This window comes from Rhinopithecus roxellana, chromosome 8 (genome assembly GCF_007565055.1).
Source record: "Rhinopithecus roxellana isolate Shanxi Qingling chromosome 8, ASM756505v1, whole genome shotgun sequence".
Lineage (NCBI taxonomy): Eukaryota > Metazoa > Chordata > Mammalia > Primates > Cercopithecidae > Rhinopithecus > Rhinopithecus roxellana.
The window spans coordinates 21,812,416-21,830,388 of record NC_044556.1 but is presented as its reverse complement, the minus strand read 5'-3'; the positions used below and the strand labels follow the sequence as shown (position 1 = coordinate 21,830,388).

At 49.4% G+C, this 17,973-nt stretch overlaps 1 protein-coding gene across 3 annotated transcripts in view; it reads left to right on the top strand.

Moving 5' to 3' along the window:
* Positions 1-17,973, top strand: part of BCAR3 (BCAR3 adaptor protein, NSP family member) — a 117,255-nt gene that overhangs the window by 89,309 nt on the left and 9,973 nt on the right. For 2 of the 3 annotated variants that reach the window (XM_030936762.1, XM_030936763.1), the window contains 4 exons: positions 702-1,144; positions 6,579-6,682; positions 7,802-8,454; positions 14,630-14,745. In XM_030936762.1, the coding sequence (XP_030792622.1) occupies positions 702-1,144; positions 6,579-6,682; positions 7,802-8,454; positions 14,630-14,745 (1,316 nt within the window). Of the gene's footprint in view, positions 1-701; positions 1,145-5,551; positions 5,742-6,578; positions 6,683-7,801; positions 8,455-14,629; positions 14,746-17,973 lie in introns of those variants that run through there. The other variant, XM_030936764.1, reaches the window with a different exon arrangement.

The following is a 17,973-nucleotide window of genomic DNA, read 5'->3' as shown; positions in this document are numbered from 1 at the left end:
TTGTTCCAGGCCTCCTAGCTAGTAATTGGTGTGTCCAGAATCCATACCCTAGTCCTGCATGCAGAGTCCTCCTCCCCATTGGCCAGGCCTGGAGAGGGGCATCTTAGGAGAGGGCCCCGAGGACGACTTCTAGACACCAACAAATACCTTCTTTCTCCTCACTCCACTTGTTGGGGAGGGAAAATCAGGCCTGCCAGGCACATATTTTCTCATTTCTTATTTCCTGTTGCATTATGTCATTCAGGTCCGTATTAACATCATGTTCTTGTGACACCTCCCCAACCACCCTATTTTACTGGACAGCCCTCATCCCCTCCCCAGCACTCCCTGCCTCCTTTCCTGGTTCACTTTTTCCCTAACCTTACAACTGGCATGCATAGCTGCTGGTTATTTATCCTCACTCAGACAGAAGCTCCCCACCAAAACCAGGAGCTCCATGAGGTGAGCTCTTTGGTGCCACTGTCACCACCGCATCCCCTGAGCCTGCAGTGGTTCTTGGCACGAGTAGGTGGTCAATGAACAGTTCTTGAATGAATGAATGGATCTTCTATGAATTTGGTATTTGAAAAACTAAAGAACTGGCCCAAGAAGAGACATAGTAGCATTGTCTTCTGTTGGCCCAGAGAAGTGGGTAGCCATAAGCTTTTAGAAGGAATGTGAATTTGCCTTTCCTACTCCTCACTCACCTTTTTGTCCCAAAGGTGTCAGAAAACCTTGTGCAGCGAGATGGTGACTTCCTAGTTCGTGACTCTCTGTCCAGCCCTGGGAACTTTGTCCTGACCTGTCAGTGGAAGAACCTCGCTCAGCACTTCAAAATCAACCGGACAGTTCTGCGGCTCAGCGAGGCTTATAGCCGCGTGCAGTACCAGTTCGAGATGGAGAGCTTTGACTCCATCCCTGGCCTGGTGCGCTGCTACGTGGGCAACCGCCGGCCCATCTCCCAGCAGAGTGGCGCCATCATCTTCCAGCCCATCAACAGGACAGTGCCCCTGCGGTGCCTGGAGGAGCGTTATGGCACCTCTCCAGGCCAGGCCCGGGAGGGCAGCCTCACCGAGGGAAGGCCAGACATGACCAAGAGGCTGAGCCTCACCATGGGTGGCGTCCAGGCCCGAGAGCAGAATTTGCCCAGGGGAAACCTCCTCAGGTAGGTCAGGGCCTCCTCCTCAGGACTATGAGGGGTGCCGGGGTGCCCAAGGTTAGTTAGGCAGGTGAAGAATTCATCATGGAACAGAGAAATAAAAGATGTTAATAGGAATGCCGACTGTTCGCGGAATAGCAGTCACGAGGCAGTGCACGATCAGCTCCTAGCCGAGCAGGGCCAGCAATGAATGGTACAGGAGCTGAGGAAGGATTGTGGGGGCACTTACAGGGGAGACCTTGTGCAGGGGGTAGGCTTAGGCTGGTCTGATGGCTGGGGGAAATTTGGATAGATGCTGCAAAAGGCAGGGGTGTTCCAGGTGGGAGGCACAGCATGGGCATAAGTGTGGGGACAGAAAATGCCATGAAGAGCTTGGAGTGAGTGTGCTGATGGGGCTGGAACAAAGGGTCTGTGCAAGGGACCTGTAGCAGTTGGCTTAGGGAGGTAGCCCCAGCCAAATCATGGGGGCCTTAATGCCAGGTGCAGGGCTTTGAGGGAGCTGCACAGATTCAGCATAGTGAACACGGTGTCCTAAGAATAGAAATGGACAGCGACGTACTGGGGGCGAGGAGTGAGACAGGAACAGGAAACCCAGTTCTGAGTCATGGAGGGCCCTGGCTGCAGGAGTGGAGCGAAGGGAGAGTTGAGAGATGCAGGAGCCTGGCCTCCCAGGACTCTTCTGCACGTGGTAGAGTCAGAGGAGGGCACATTGGAGACCACAGGAGTGACCAGGAAGGGAGGGCACTGTGGAGGATAAAACACGCTTTTTCATCTGAGCTGGAAGACTATGGGTTTGTTGAGTGCCAGAGTCCAGCAGCAGTTTTGGGGTCCAGGAGGGGAGTTAGGGCTGAAAACTTAAATTAGGGCTTGGTCCACATGGAAAGGGTGGTTCACTTGATGAGAACAGATGACATGTCTAAGATAGGAGATGCAGAGAGCATGGGGGCTGTAGTCTGAATTGCAGGGAATAGGGGAAGAGAAGGATTCAGGGCACTTGGTGGAAAATCAGGACTTCAAAACCTCCCTGATCCCAGGCACCCAGCTGTCAAATGTCAGCGATGGTAGGCTGCATTTGTGTGGGGCCCATCTTTCATGGAGCTCAGAGTCTTTGTGCATATTATCTAAAAGCACTGGGAAAGGAAACGAGGGAAAAGGCAGGCGTCAGAACACAGATCCAGTCCAGCCCCTCAGTCACACAGCAGCCTGACCCGTCTCCCAGCTTCTTATCTTATGCACGTAAACCAACATATTTTATTCTACTCAGTGGTTTTCTTTTTGGTCCATGAGGAAATGTCACAAACTGTCATTTCTATACTGCAAAACTTCGGGAGGAAAATACAGGACTCTGTGTGGAATGCAGATGACAGCTGTGTGCTGCCTGGAGGCTCTGGCACATGCTAGTCAGCATCTGGCTGGGGACCCGGCGGCCAGGCACAAATGCTGGTTCCAACCATGGGCAAGCGACTTGACCTTCCTGGGCCTCATCTTCTTTATCTGGAAAGATGGAGCTTGTGAGGTGTACATGATTTAATATATGCAAAGTGATCAGAACAGTGCAGGCACATAGGAGGTGCTAGGGAAATGCTCGTGATAATTATTATCTGGAGGGGCATAGAATGTCAGACTCAGACCCAGCACAGTGGCTCACAGCTGTAATCCCAGCACTTTGGGAGGCTAAGGTGGGCAGATTGCCTGAGCTCCAGAGTTCGAGACCAGCTTGGGCCACATGGCATAACCCCATCTCTACAAAAAATATGAAAATTAATATAAGGAGCTCAAACAACTCTATAGGAAAAAATCTAATAATCTGATTTTAAAAATGGGCAAAAGATTTGCTCTTTTGAGAAATAGGTATTTCTCAAAAGAAGACATACAAATGGGCTGGGCACGGTGGCTCATGCCTGTAATCCCAGCACTTTGGGAGGCTGAGGCAGGTGGATTACCTGAGGTCAGGAGTTCAAGACCAACCTGGCCAACATGGAGAAACTCCATCTCTACTAAAAATGCAAAAATTAGCCAGGTGTGGTGGTGCATGCCTGTAGTCCCAGCTATTAGGGAGGAGAATTGCTTGAACCCAGGAGGCAGTGAGCCGAGATCATGCTGCCGCAGTGGCAAACAGGCATATGAAAAGGTGCTCAACATGATTGGTCATCAGAGAAATGTAAATCAAAACTATAACGGATATCACCTTACCCCAGTTAAAAAGGCCTAAATCCAAAAGACGGGTAATAACAAATGCTGGTGAGGATTGTGGAGAAAAGGGAACCCTCTTACATTGTTGATGGGAATGTAAATTAGTACAACCACCATGGAGAACAGTTTGGAGGTTCCTCAGAAAACTAAAAATTGAGCTACTATATGATCCAGCAATCCCACTGCTGGGTATATACCCAGAAGAGTGGAAATCAAAGAGATAACCTGCACTATGTTTGTTGCAGCAGTTTACAATAGCTCAGATTTGGAAGCAGCCTAAGTGCCCATCAACAGCTGAATAGATAAAGGAAATGTGCGTATACACAGTGGAGTACTATTCAGCCATAAAAAAATGAGATCTGTCATTTGCAACCACATGGATGGAACTGGAGATCATTATGTTAAGTGAAATAAGCCAGGCACAGAAAAACAAACATCACATGTTCTCACTTATTTGTAGGATCAAAAAGTCAAAACAATTGAATTCTTGGACACAGAGTAGAAGTATGGTGGGCCGGATGCAGTGGCTCACACCTGTAATCCCAGCACTTTGGGAGGCCGAGGCAGGTGGATCATGAGGTCAGGAGTTCGAGACCAGCCTGGCCAACACGGTAAAACCCTGTCTCTACTAAAAATACAAAAATTAGCTGGGCATGGTGGCGTGTGCCTGTAATCCCAGCTACTCAGGAGGCTGAGGCAGGAAAACTCCTTGAACCAGAACCTGGGAGGCAGAGGTTGTGGTGAGCCAAGATCATGCCATTGCACTCCAGCCTGGGCAACAAGAGTGAAACTCTGTCTGTCTCAAAAAAAAAAAAAGGATGGTTAGCAGAGCCTGGGAAGGGTAGTAGTGGGTAGGGAGTCAGGGGTGGGAGGGAGGTGGGGATGGTTAATGGGTACAAAAAAATTTGGAAAGAATCAGACCTATTTGATAATACAATAGGGTGACTATAGTCAAAACAACTTAATTATATATTTTAAAATAAAGAGTGTAATTGGATTGTTTGTAACTCAAAAGATAAATGCTTGATGGCGTGGATACCCCATTTGCCATGATGTGCTTATTTCATATTGAATGCCTGTATCAAAAGATCTCATGTACCCCAGAAATATATACACCTATGTATCCACAAAATTTTTTTAAATATAAAAATTAGATGGGCGTGGTGGTTTGTGCCTGTGGTCCCAGCTATTCGACAGGCTGAGGTGGGAGGATTGCGTGAGCCTGGGAGGTTGAAGCTGCAGTGAGCCATGACCATGCCACTACATTCCAGCCTGGGCAACGGAGCGAGACCCTGTCTCAAAACAAACAAACAAAAAAAATCAGGGCAATTGCAAGGAGGGAGGCAAGATCTGATATTTAGAAATCCTCCTATTCATAGTAATGGGATTGGACTTGAGATCCCTTACAGTATTACAAGGGGTACGTTTTCTTCTGTTTCCTTTGGGAGGGATTGGCTGCTGAATGGTTGAAGCAGGGAATTAATGTCATGCACAGAGTGGGAGTGTATTCGGCAAGACAACAGAACCACTGCTGTGGGCAAGGCCTTCTAGTTGGCCCTGAATGAGCCTAGTTTAAAAACTTTCTTTTTTTTTTTTTTTTTTTTGAGACGGAGTCTCGCTCTGTCGCCCAGGCTGGAGTGCAGTGGCCGGATCTCAGCTCACTGCAAGCTCCGCCTCCCAGGTTTACGCCATTCTCCTGCCTCAGCCTCCCGAGTAGCTGGGATTACAGGCGCCCGCCACCTCGCCTGGCTAGATTTTTGTATTTTTTTTAGTAGAGATGGAGTTTCACCGTGTTAGCCAGGATGGTCTCGATCTCCTGACCTCGTGATCCACCCGTCTCGGCCTCCCAAAGTGCTGGGATTACAGGCTTGAGCCACCGCGCCCGGCCTAAAAACTTTCTAAGATAAGAAATGAAAAAAAGACTAAGAAAGTCTCTAAGTCAACAAGTCAGGCCTAATAGAGCCACTTTTCTGTTTGCCCTTTGGAATGCAGATCCTCCTAGAACTTGTCACCGCTTTGTACAGGCAGCACGCCCAGAAATGTTTAAGTGGGAGGAGGGGAAGAGATGGCCTATGGCCTGCTGCCCTGCCCCAGTGTCCTTCAGTGGCTGGCTCCCTTATGCAGCTCTGGCCAGATGCCACCTGCCCTGACGTCGGGCCTGCTAGTTGGCTGGCTGGTGGCCTGCCCTGGGCAAAGGTGTGTGCTCACAGGCAGGTTGCCTTCCAAGCCCTGCCGTTCTGGCCCCTGGAGTCCAGCCGCAGTGGTCACTGCTTCAATATCACTTCTCAGGAGTCATTTCCTTTTGTAATTTGCCCTCCGTCTTGCCTTATCTTCGAAAGGTTGCTGGAATTTCTCTGTTGCTCGGAGTTTGGGGGTTTTTTGATTTGTTTTTTCTTTGGTGCTTGTAAAGGTAGGAAAGAACTTCATGATTTCTGTAACATAAGAATGTTTTGTGCTTATGGGAAGGCCAATTAGAGTTCATGACAATTTGGCTGGTGCAGTGCGTCCGTCTCTAGCTAGGGAGATTCTGGTCCTTGGTGCTGGAGAAATTCCCAATTTGAGTTGGAAAGGGACAGAAGGAATAACAGCGAGTGTGTTGAAAGTTACCTTCCACCTTTTCCTTGTGTGGTTACGCAGCGTGCCTCCCAACTGCTGCTTGGTGACCATGCCAGTGCCTTTCCCAGCTCAGCAGGAGGGGGCTGTGTGGAGGGTCCCCCCAGAGCAGCCAGGAGGTTGGGGATGGCAGCCTCCCCAGGCAGTCCTGCAGGTTATTTGGGGGATGCTGAGATTTGCACCAAAATGGAAGTTTCCCCACAGCTTCCTTCCTAACTGCAACACTGTGGAGCATGTGGAAAATGCATATTAGTTAGGCAAGCCATTCCCTCCGGGCCTATAAGTAATTTTGGGCTCTGTTAAAAGTACACATTCCAGTTCATCAGATTTTCCCGGGGAGTATCGTAAAACTTTTACCCTACTCTGTTCAACAGGATGGAACGGCCCAGGGGAGGCATCCTAGGACTTAGCCGCATTGGTCATGGGGACAGGGGGATGGAGCACACACAGTCATATATTAATCACCCCATCAGTAATTTGTTTCTCCAATGGACATTCCTATACTTTTAGGGTATGCTGTAGCACTCTCGTTCTGAGCGGTTTTCTTTCTTTTTTGTTTAAGTTCCCATGGCATTGCCTAAAGGTTTTATTTTACACTTTAACACGTTTCTGTCCTATTTGTCTTTTGCTTCAGAAACAAAGAAAAGAGTGGTAGCCAGCCAGCCTGCCTGGATCACATGCAGGACAGAAGAGCCTTGTCCCTCAAAGCCCACCAGTCAGAGAGCTACCTGCCGATTGGTATGTTTCGGGGAATTTTCAGGGAGAACATCAGTGTGACCCTGGTTTCCTTCAAGCTGTTACCCTGCCCCATCTAGTCGTCTCATTTGAAACCGACATTTGCCTCAGCTTGCAGCCTGAAGGGGAATGGGTTTGCAGAATTATATCCAGCTGGGAAGCGCTGAGCTAGACACTGTATGCCAGCTTTTAGGCCTCGTGGCAAGCCTTCAGAGTAGGCATGATTATTGCCATTTCGCAGCTGAGGAAACTGAGGCACAGATAGGTTAAGTAACTTGTCCAGAATCACCCAACATTTGAACCCAGGTTTTCTGATTCAAGCCCATTTGAAAACTGGTGGACTTCCTGACAAATGAGCCTACTCCCTTTTCCCCGGTGGGTGGGTGGATCCTGGGGCTTTTGGCAGAACAGCTGTCCAGGCCAACTCCCCTTCCTCTCCATTCTGCTTTCAAGGCTGGAAGAGTGATAAGGTATGGGGTGTGGGGAGACCTACCAAGCAGTTACATTTGTAGGACGGGGGGTTGTTTTATATAAAAGTTTAATATAAATATATTTATATGTTTAAATATGTTTAATAAAAGTCATTATTTTCATAACTGACTTTCCCTGGGACCACAAAGGGATTTTCCTAATACCCCTGCATAAAGTACTTCCATGTGGGTTACCCCAATGTCTTTTCTCCCTTCCCTGTCTCCAGCTCTCCCTTGGAAGCTGGCTGGGATCCATCCTTTGACAGTGGTGTTTTAGGTGGCTAACGACTTCTGTTTCTTAGGGCAAGATTACATTATTCATGCCCTCCTCACTCATATATTTTATCATTCTGACTGTCCGAGCCTTCTGTGACCATACAACAACTTTTGTAGCCCAGGTGTCAGCAGTCCCCGGGATTTCGAATTGTACCCAGGAGTGTGGGATGGGGCAAGCCCAGCCCAGCCCTCACAATGCTGTAGACTCCGTGAGATTGGGCGTGGGACAGTCACATTGACTTTTCTTTTGGAAATGAAAATGAAAATTGAAACCCACGGGCATGAACGGAGGGCCGGGCAGCTGCCACTCTGGTTTTGTTTGTCTTATATTCTCCACACAGATGAGCTGTCTCTGACCTTTTCTTATCCCCCACAGGCTGCAAGCTGCCACCTCAGTCCTCAGGTGTGGACACAAGCCCCTGCCCAAAGTCACCCGTGTTCAGGACGGGAAGCGAGCCCGCCCTGAGCCCAGCAGTTGTTCGGAGGGTCTCGTCGGATGCCAGGGCTGGGGAGGCGCTGAGGGGGTCAGACAGTCAACTGTGCCCTAAGCCGCCTCCTAAGCCCTGCAAGGTGCCGTTCCTCAAGGCTCCCTCGTCTCCCTCTGCCTGGCTCAACTCAGAGGCCAACTACTGTGAACTGAACCCAGCGTTTGCCACAGGCTGCGGCAGGGGAGCAAAGCTACCTTTATGTGCCCAGGGAAGCCCCACAGAACTGCTCACAGCCAAGCAGAACGGGGCACTAGGTCCCCGGAACTCTGGCATCAACTACTTGATCCTTGATGATGATGACAGGGAAAGACCTTGGGAACCTGCGGCAGCTCAGACGGAGAAGGGGCAGTGGGACAAGGGCGAGTTTGTGGCACCCCTCCTGGAGACTGTCTCCTCCTTCAGGCCCAATGACTTTGAGTCAAAGTTCCTTCCCCCTGAGAATAAGCCCCTGGAAACAGCAATGTTGAAACGTGCAAAAGAACTGTTCAGCAACAACGACCCCAAGGTCATCGCTCAGCACATACTGAGCATGGACTGCAGGGTAAGAGCTGGGGGTCCTGGCGCTATTCTGGCTTTTCAAGGTTTGGTAAGAGCTGGTAGTCCCGGTGCTCCTCTGGCTTTTGTAGGTTTGGAAGGAGAGTATCCGTCCTGCCTCACTCTGCCTCACCCATTAAATGCTTTGCCCATAGGAAAGTCCGAAGATAACACCAGCATGGGAATTTATTTAAGGGGTGGGAACCACAAGCTGGGACAACCTTTGCCCAAGTAGGAAGCTTATAAAATTCATCTCAGACAGAGGGATGGCAGGCTGCTGCCGTGGGTGGGGGCCGCCGTCTTCTTCTACCCATCCCTGCTGGCGTCAGCAGCTGCAACAGAATCCTTCTCACACCTGGTGCTTATTTAAAAACTACCCCCTTGCCTCAGCTCCATCAGAACTGGTAAAGCCAAAGCTATAGGAGAGTAGACTGTAGATGAAAATGTAGTTTCTGGAGTAGCAGACCTTGGTTATTTTTATTACATTATACTTATGCATTACATATTTATTACTAAAATGATCTTTAGTATAAACATCTTTAAAGTTATGTTTTAAAAATAATCCTTCCTCAATTTAGAAAAATTCTAAAATGGCCAGGCATGGGGGCTCACGCCTGTAATACCAGCACTTGGGGAGGCTGAGGTGGTGGATCACCTGAGGTCAGGAGTTCAAGACCAGCCTGACCAACATGGAGAAACCCCGTCTCTACTAAAAATACAAAATTAGCTGGGCATGGTGGTACATGCCTGTAATCCCAGTTACTCTGAAGCTGAGGCAGGAGAATTGCTTGAACCCGGGAGACAGAGGTTGTGGCGAGCCAAGGTCGCACTATTGCACTCCAGCCTGGGCAACAAGAGCAAAACTCTGTCTCGAAAAAAAAAAAGATTTCTAAAATACAGATTAAAAGATAAAATCACACAAAATCCAGTTTCCTAGAGATCACCATTGTCAGCATTTGGTTTATGCAAAAACATGATTTTTTTCTCTGTAAATGGATAGGTATAAATAATTGCATGTATAATATCTATTTGCCGCAGAAATGGCACAGGTCTCTACATACTATTCCAAACCCTTCATTGACCAAGGTGACTGTCTTTCCACGTGATTAAATATTTACATCGTCACCTTTTTTTTTTTTTTTTTTTGAGACAAGGTCTCACTCTGTCACCCAGGCTGGAATGCAGAGGTGCGTTCGCAGCTCATGGCAGCCTTTGCTTCCTGGGCTCAAGTGATCCTCCTGAGTAGCCGGGACCACAGGCGCATGCCACCACACCTGGTTAACTCTTTGTATTTTTTTGTAAAGATAGGGTTTTGCCATGTTGCACTGGCTGGTCTTGAACTCCTGAGCTCAAGTGATCTGCCTGCCTTGGCCTCTCAAAGTGCTGGGATTACAGATGTGAGCCACCGCGCCCGGCCCATCACCATTTTTTTGCAGGAAACATTTATTTTACATGTGAGTGACTTTTGTCCATAGGTAGTCCCAAAGCAACCACATCCTGAAGAGAGATTAAGTCACTTTTTCGGATCTGTGGGGATTCGTTTTAGGCCCTTCAGTGGCTAGCAAAATCCACAGAAGCTCGCACTCCTTATATAAAATGGAATAGTATTTGCATATAACCTATGCAATCCTCCTGTATACTTTAAACCATCTCTAGATTAGTTATAACACCTAATACAATATATATGCTTTGTAAATAGCCATTATACTGTGTTGTTTAGCAAATAATGACAAGGAAAAAAGTCTACATGTTTCATACCAATGCAGCTTTTTTTCTTCCCCTGAATATTTTTGATCCTCCTTTGGTTGAATCTACTGTTGCAGAAGCCATGTATAAGGAGGGCTGACTGTATTCTAGACACCAGGTGCTGTCTCAGGCGACGTTGGGCTCGGTCCACCTTTTCATATAAAGAGGCTGGTTCCTGGGCAGTTGAAGCCCTTTTTTATTTGTAGCTCAGTGAAGTCAATTAGCTTCAGATGTCAGGGCTTATTTAGGGGTTTTCCTTCCTAGGTGTTGAATCATGGCAAGAAGTCCCGTCTCAGCGCACTCCTGCAGGGAGTGCCAAAGTTGATGGAGGGCTCCCCCAAACAGGCTTGAGGAACTTTAGGCAGCTGCTGGCCATCCTGGAGTAAACAAGGCCCTTGCTGACAACAGAACTTGAGGGATGACTCAGAAACCAGAGTAACTCATTGCCCAGGCCTGGGAGGTGGGGCTGAGAGTGCACTTCTGCTGGGCAGGCCCTGAGAAGAGAGCCAGGGCTGCACTGGAAGAACAAGGGCCTGCTGCACTTTTGGCTGGATGACCTCGGGCAGTGCTCCCAGGTAGTCACGCAATTTGCGGAGTTAGCAGAGTTATCCGGACCTCGCTTTAAAGCGAGCTTAACCTGTTTGGGAGGTAAGAGTAGTGAGGATTTCTGTTCTTGTCAGGCACACTGGGCCCTGGATCTGAGAGCAGAACCGTGTTAGCGGGCCAGGAGGGAGACTCTGGCCTGGTATGAACCTGCGTGGGTTCTCCATAGAGGAAGCTCCTTGTAGAAACAGGCCTGGGTTTACAGAACAGCCCAATTCCCAGGGGAATGAATGCTTCCTGTGACTCTGGGCAGGGCTTAATGATCCTCTAGGTGGAGGAGAGATGCCTGCCTGCCTGCCCACCTGCCCTTGGCAGGAGGTCTGGGACCTGCCCACTACCTTTGGTAGCCATGAAACTAGACTCCGAGGATGGTCTCAACTGAAGAATGCAGTCTCCCTGGCTTGCTGTGGCACGTTTTGTCCTCCTAGTGGGGCCTCACTCCCATGTCTGCCTGCAGGCACCCCTGGACAAGGGGGCTGGATGGGCTCCCCAGGCAGCGAGCAGGAGCCAGCCTGGATTCTGTCCAACCAGCCCCAGGGCAGGGCCATGTTGAAACTTCCTTCTTCCCTGTCTCTCAAGAGCCGACCATGATTTCTATATTATCTTCTGGAACCACTGACTTCCAAGCAGGCACAATCAGCATCTCTAAGAGGGAAATACACAATCTGTTGTTTCCCACCCCAGATGCAGTGGCAGCCCAGACGGGCCACCCGGAAGCTGAGAGCAGGCTCTGGCTAGCATCTGGGTCCCGTGTGCTGGTTCCCAGCCATGAGGGCAGACACCCAGATAGGCCATCAGGACAGTGGGTGGTCCTAAGAGCCCTCCAGGCTCCCTGCCCTGCTGTGTCCATGCCCTCACCCCCCAAGGGCCTGGTTAGGAGCCACTGAGCCTCTCCCACCATGCACAAGGTCTTTGCCTGTAGCTAGAAGTGAGGTCCAGTAGTGAAGTGCTTGGCCCAACTGAGCCTGAATCCTGCCTCTGTCACATCAGCTGAACAGCCTCCTCTTCTCTGCCTGTCTATAAGGAATACAGCTACCCAGGTGGTTGGCGAGGACTAAATGAGATACTAATATAGTAAAAGCCCTGGGCACCTTGCCTAGCCCACAGTGAGCACAATGTGTTTATCCGGGTTATATATTCAGCCTTGACTGAGTGCCTCCTGTGTGCCAGGGCAGCTTGTGGTCTCTGCTCTTAGAGCACCTGCTATTTGGTGGGGGGTGGGCTGGGGAGGGACAGTGATGCAGGACCTTGGACCATGACCCAGGTGGGAAACGCCCTGCTGGGGAAGGCGAGGAGCTGTGGGGCCTCTGGGCATGGCCTTGAACGGGGAATGGGGTGTGGATATGGGGCAGGGACGCCCAAGATGAGTTTGGAAGGCTGTATCATTGGCCAGATGAACACCAAAAGCATCTTGCAGATGGCAGGCAACGCACACGCGCAGAGACTCAGTTGTCGAAAGCCATGGAGAGAGGGGTAGCTTTACAGCAGATTTGTTCTGTGTGGGTAGAAGAAGATGGAGTTGGGGTGGGTTGTGGGAGGGCTTCACAGGTCTTTCCTTCAATGTTTCTAAGTCTCTGCTTCTGGGCTTATATCAGGTTCCTGCCTTCAAGGCACTTTACAGTTGATTTGGGTGCAGATCTGATCCTCTATGCCAAGGGCAACAGAACCAGCAAGTGGAGCCAGGTAATCTCATGGCGTTTTAGAAAGGCCCTTGCGGCTGGGAGGAGGGCTGGGCCGGGCCCCCATCGGGGCTCTCCTGGGTCCGTGCAGCAGCCTCCAAGGCAGTGGAAGAAGTAGCAATGGGCGGAGTCCAGAGGTAGAGCAGAGTAGACCAGCTAAGATTTGGAGGGCAGAGGGAGGCCTCGTCGGGGGTGCTTCTGCTACCCTGCCCTGTGGAGTCGGCTCACAGTAAATGCTCTAGATGTGGTCGTCCTTCCTTTGTGTCAGTGAGCTGCACAACCTTGGGCATTTGTCAGGGAACCTAATCCAGGCCCTGCAGTGTGAGCTTGGGATCCCCTCGGCCCTCAGGCAAGCAGGTGTGGTTACAGGGAAGTGACCCAGGCCTGGCATATATATGCTGAAGAAATGCAGGCTGGAGAGCAGGGGCCGCCGCCTGTCTGCCAGGTTTTCCAGAGCAAAACTGAATCAATCACAGGCCTTTCAATCTTGCCACCCAGAGCGTGGGGGACACCCCTCAGAAGTACAGCGTTTGGGACGTCTAACAGAGGGCAGCTGTCTAAATAAGCAAGGAAGTGTGCATGGCATGCGTCTGGGCTGCCTTGCCAAGGTCAAGGTGTAAATCTCTTTCTCAAGATCTGGCCAGAATTCTTCCCCTTTCCACATGGCTGATGATTCACAACTTGTATTTTCAGGTAGCTTTTGGAAGTTCTAAAGTTATCTGAATCCTTTGCAGAGTCCTTGAGAAAGGTGAACTTAGCAGTTATGTTAGAAAAGGGGAAACTGAGGCCCAGAGAGCACAGGTAGGAGCACAGTAGGAATTCCGCATCCTGTCCTGGCGTCTGCCACTGGAGAGCTCATCCACAGGGTCATCCCCTCAGGGTTGACAGTAGTTCAGCCACAGAAGTTATAGGGCAGGGTTAGTAATACCACCTAAGCGTCCAGATGTGTTTTGATAGCCTGGGGTAATTAAGGTTGAGGACAGGTGTACCAGATCAAGGAGAGGAGCCGTCTCATGCCTGCCTTGTGTTCAGGTGGCTAGACTTGTTGTTGCAGCTGTTAGTTCCACTCTTAGTACATCATTGTGCTGTGAGGTATCATTAGCCGCCATTTAATTTTTCTTTTGTTGTTAGAGACAGTGTCTTGCTCTGTCACCCAGGCTGAAGTGCAGTGGCATGATCATAGCTCCCTGTAACCTCAAACTCCTGTGCTAAGTGATCCTCCTGTCTTAGTGTCCCAAGTAGCTAGGACTGCAGGGGCACACCACCATGCCTGGCTAATTCTTAATTTTTTGTAAAGATGGGGTCTTGCTATGTTGCTCAGCTGGTCTCAAACTCCTGTCCTCAAGCAATCCCCCCACCTCGGCCTCCCGAAGCACTGGGATTACAGTCATAAGCCACCGTGCTTGGCCTATTGGCCCCATTTTAGAGACACACTGGCTCAGTTGTAACTCTTCTTCGTGACATTGTAATAACTAATACCTGATTCTAATAAACTGAGATTACATACTAGAATGGAGATGGGTTGAGAGCTGTCTGGGACAAAGATTTTAAGAAAAGCCTCTCAGGAGAAAGAAGTGTATTTGAGATCTCAGGTTTCCAATCACGGTACACATTTTTAATAGTTTCCAGACGTATAGAGCATTTACTGAGCCCAGGAGAAGTGTAATTAAGGGTAATAGCAGCCAGCTGTGGCTGTTAAGTGAGAACATGAATGGCAAAGCCCACAGGAGAGAGGCTCTTGGATGAGATTCCGCTTTTCCACTGCAGGGGATCGGTCGGCTCCGAACACATGCAGCCCTGCTGTTGGCAGCAAAACGTCACAGCAGGATCCGGCCTGTGTCAGACAAAAGCTTTGAGAACTAAACTGTTCTCTGGCTGGGCAGAAACACTTAACAAATCTGTGGATCTGCAGAGTAGTGTCGGCATCTCCCACCAGTCTTTCTTTTCCCCCTAAGTTTTATACTCTACTATGTGTATGAAAACACCCTAAACATCATATAAGAACAGCAGTCGCAGTGGTTGCTTATAAAGAAATGCAACACATAAAGTGTGTCCACGCCATCCTAGTACAGTGTGTTTCCTCTCATATGCTGAATTCGTGATCAGGCAAGCCCACTTCCTGATCCAGTGTATTTCAACTTTGGCTCTTGACAGGTTGCTAGGATACTTGAAGTCTCTGAAGAGATGAGGAGGAACATGGGGGTGAGCTCAGGCCTGGAACTCATTACCTTGCCTCACGGACACCAGCTGCGCCTGGACATCATTGAAAGGTGAGCAGTGCTGTCCTCTGCACTTCCAACCCTCCCAGCTCCTTGCAGGCATCAGAGCAGCAGGTTTTAGAACAGAGAGGCTCAGCACCAGCCTAGCCCTGGGGTAACAGCACGTCAGGGCGCATGGCCTACAGCGACTCTTCCCAGAAGCCTGAGCCTGAGAATCCTGGGGTTGCACACAGAGACAGCACAACTCAGGAACAAAGAATGTGTTCCTGTCCCTGCTCCTAGAGGGGTGGATGGAGAGAACAGATGGCCCGAAGCCAGTGACTCAACTGGCCTGTGTGAGCAGGAGTCACAGATCCTGCAGCCTGGGGCAGAGCTGGGGCCCCAGCACAGTGGAGTCTCCTGCCCAGCAAGCTGCGCCTTTGTGTCTTTGGGGGTTAAGATTGCTTGAGGAATTAGGAGGAGTTTGTGGGAATGGCTGGGAAGAGCAGAGTCTAGACAGTGTTTTCTTTGAGGGGTGGACAAATAGGGTCAGAGGTCGGGATGACGGCACTGGCCTGGGGCCTCCGAGGCATCCCTCCCCTCTTCTCATGAAAAGCCAGGGCCCTGGGTGTCCATTGAAATGGAGTGTTTAGGAATTAGAAAGACACCAACAATGAGGTATGTTTTTAAGAAAAGCACTAGACTAGATATCCATATGACCACAAAAGCTGGCCTTTTTGACTTTTTTTTAAAGTTGATTTGGGCAGGACTGTCTTGTTAAGTTTTCTGTCTGTCCAGCCAATGTCCTAGTTGCCATGACTGACTGCCCATGGCTTTCCATGAAGTTCCAGACCACAGTGCTGTCCAGGACAGCTTTCTGTGGTAATAGACACGTTCTGCACTGACCATTACAGTAGCCACCAGCCACACGTCACTCTCGGGCACCTGAAATGTGACTGATGATTTTAGTTAGACTTTACTGTTTTCTGGGTAAAGAGCCACCTCTGGGGGGGTGGATGTCGCTGCGTTGGAGTTTCCTCGGCTGTACGGCAGATAAGATGACTCCCAGGCTGCTGCTGTTTTGGTCTCGCAGCCGTGGTACATCCCATAGAAACTACCGAGAACGCTGAATTGCAGCCGTGTGGGAGGACGGAGGTGAAGAAGTGGGGCCGTGCGGACTTTGTTCGGGAATGCCCTTTGCTTAGGCCTTTGGGGAATTCTAGATCCCACTTCTGAATTTCCCTGCTCTTCCTGATGAGACTTTTCTAGGTTCCAGCCTCTCTCCGGGTGTCCCCTTTTTCCCTCCTGCCCCAGGGGCCTGGCCTCCCGGCTCCACTAGCTTCTGTTCTATCAGCAGAAGGGAGCTGTGCCACCACATTTTGCCGTTTCTTCCATGAGACATTTCAGCCTGAAACCCCCCAGGTTCCAGGCCTCATGAATCTGAGCCCTGTTTTCTTAGTATCATTCAGGGTGCTAGGACAGGCTGAGGGCGACAGGTTTGTTTGGAGCGTCTCTCCTGGCTGTTTTCTGACTTTCCACTTTATTTCTCTTTTCTCCTGACTGCCTCTTGGCTGGGGTCTTGCTTCTTAGTTTGTTTCTTGTGACCTCTGGGATCTTCTTTTTAGAGCCTGGGGAGTAGTTTTATTAATTACAATGTGTTTATTAAATAAAGGCCAAGGTTATAGAGGTCCTGATGTGTCACATGGCATCACCTTCTTGCATTTGAGAATCAAATGCAAAACCACCCTTTATTTTTAATTTACCACCTCACCCATTCCAGGCATACTGCTCTGGAAGTGTCCTTCATGTGACATCTGAATGCCTCCTCTTGCCAACCACAGGAGCTTTTGCTGCAGATTTGCCAGCCTGAATTGTTTTTCCCATAGTCGGTGTATCCAGAAGGTTTCAGGCAAATGTTGGTTGAGTGAATGGATACAGCCATTCAGTTACCCATTGATACAACACTAGAAGGCCATTAAAACATAGGGGGAGAAAACACTGAATAAAGAATCAACTGAATGCAGCATGGGAAGTGAGTTTATAGTTAAAAGCAACATCTAAAATGTTCTGTCAATGTTAATATTTTGCAAATGGATAACAACACTCTTCCAAAAATGTATCAGATAACAGCTGGGCATGGTGACTCATGCCTATAATCCCAGCACTTTGGGAGGCCAAGGCAGGTAGATCACTTGAGCCCAGGAATTCGAGACCAGCCGGGCAACATGGCAAAACCCTGTTTCTACAAAAAACACGAAAATTAGCTGGGCATGGTGGCATATGCCTATGGTCCCAGCTACTTGAGAGGCTGAGGCAGGAGGATCCCTTGAGCTAGGGCGGTCAGGGCTGCAGTGAGCCGTGATCACACCACTGCACTCCAGCCTGGGCAACAGAGCAAAACCCTATCTCGGAAAAAAACAAATAATAAAAATGTATTTTAGGTCTATGTTTGGATCCATTAATTGAGAAAGACAAATCAGGAAAAGGAGATAAATGGAGAAAAGAGGAAAGAGACTGGAGACAAAGAGGCAAAATGGACCAAGATACAGAGGGAGAGACATGCACAGAGACAGCTCTAGTAACAACTGCTATTTATTAGGCGCCTACCAGCGCCAGGCACTTTAATTATTATTATTTTTGTTTTGAGATAGTCTCTCTAGTTACCCAAGCTGGAGTGCAGTGGCCCGATCTCTGCTCACTACAACCTCCGCCTCCTGGGTTCAAGCCATTCTCATTCCTCAGCCACTCGAGTAGCTGCAACTACAGGCATGTGCCACCACGCCTGGCTAATTTTTGTATTTTTAGTAGAGATGGGGTTTCACCCATGTTGCCAAGGCTGGTCTCAGACTCCTGGGCTCAAGCGTTCTGCCTGCCTCGGCCTCCCAAAGTGCTGGGATTACAGGCCTGAGACCTGGCTCAGTTTAATTATTTTCACTCCCATACACAGTCTCTCTTTCTCATAACCCTTGCTCCCATTTTACAGATGAAGAACCTGAGGGGTGGAGCAGTTAGGTACCAGCCTAAGCTTACACTGCAAGTGAGCCCCATACATGCATATGTGTGCAAACACACTTGGAGGCAGAGCTCGTTACCTATTCAACAAACATTAGAGAACTCAGTGATGCTAAGCACTCAGTGAATCCCTGCTGCCCTTTGCTCAAGGACAGCAAGAGACAAACCAACACACCTGGACACAGAGAGCACAGCGTGGAGTAACATCCCAAGCTCTGAACATTCAGGACAGAGTGGCCCTGGAGTTCAAATGCATGCTGTATTTTAGTAACTAGCTATACATTGGGG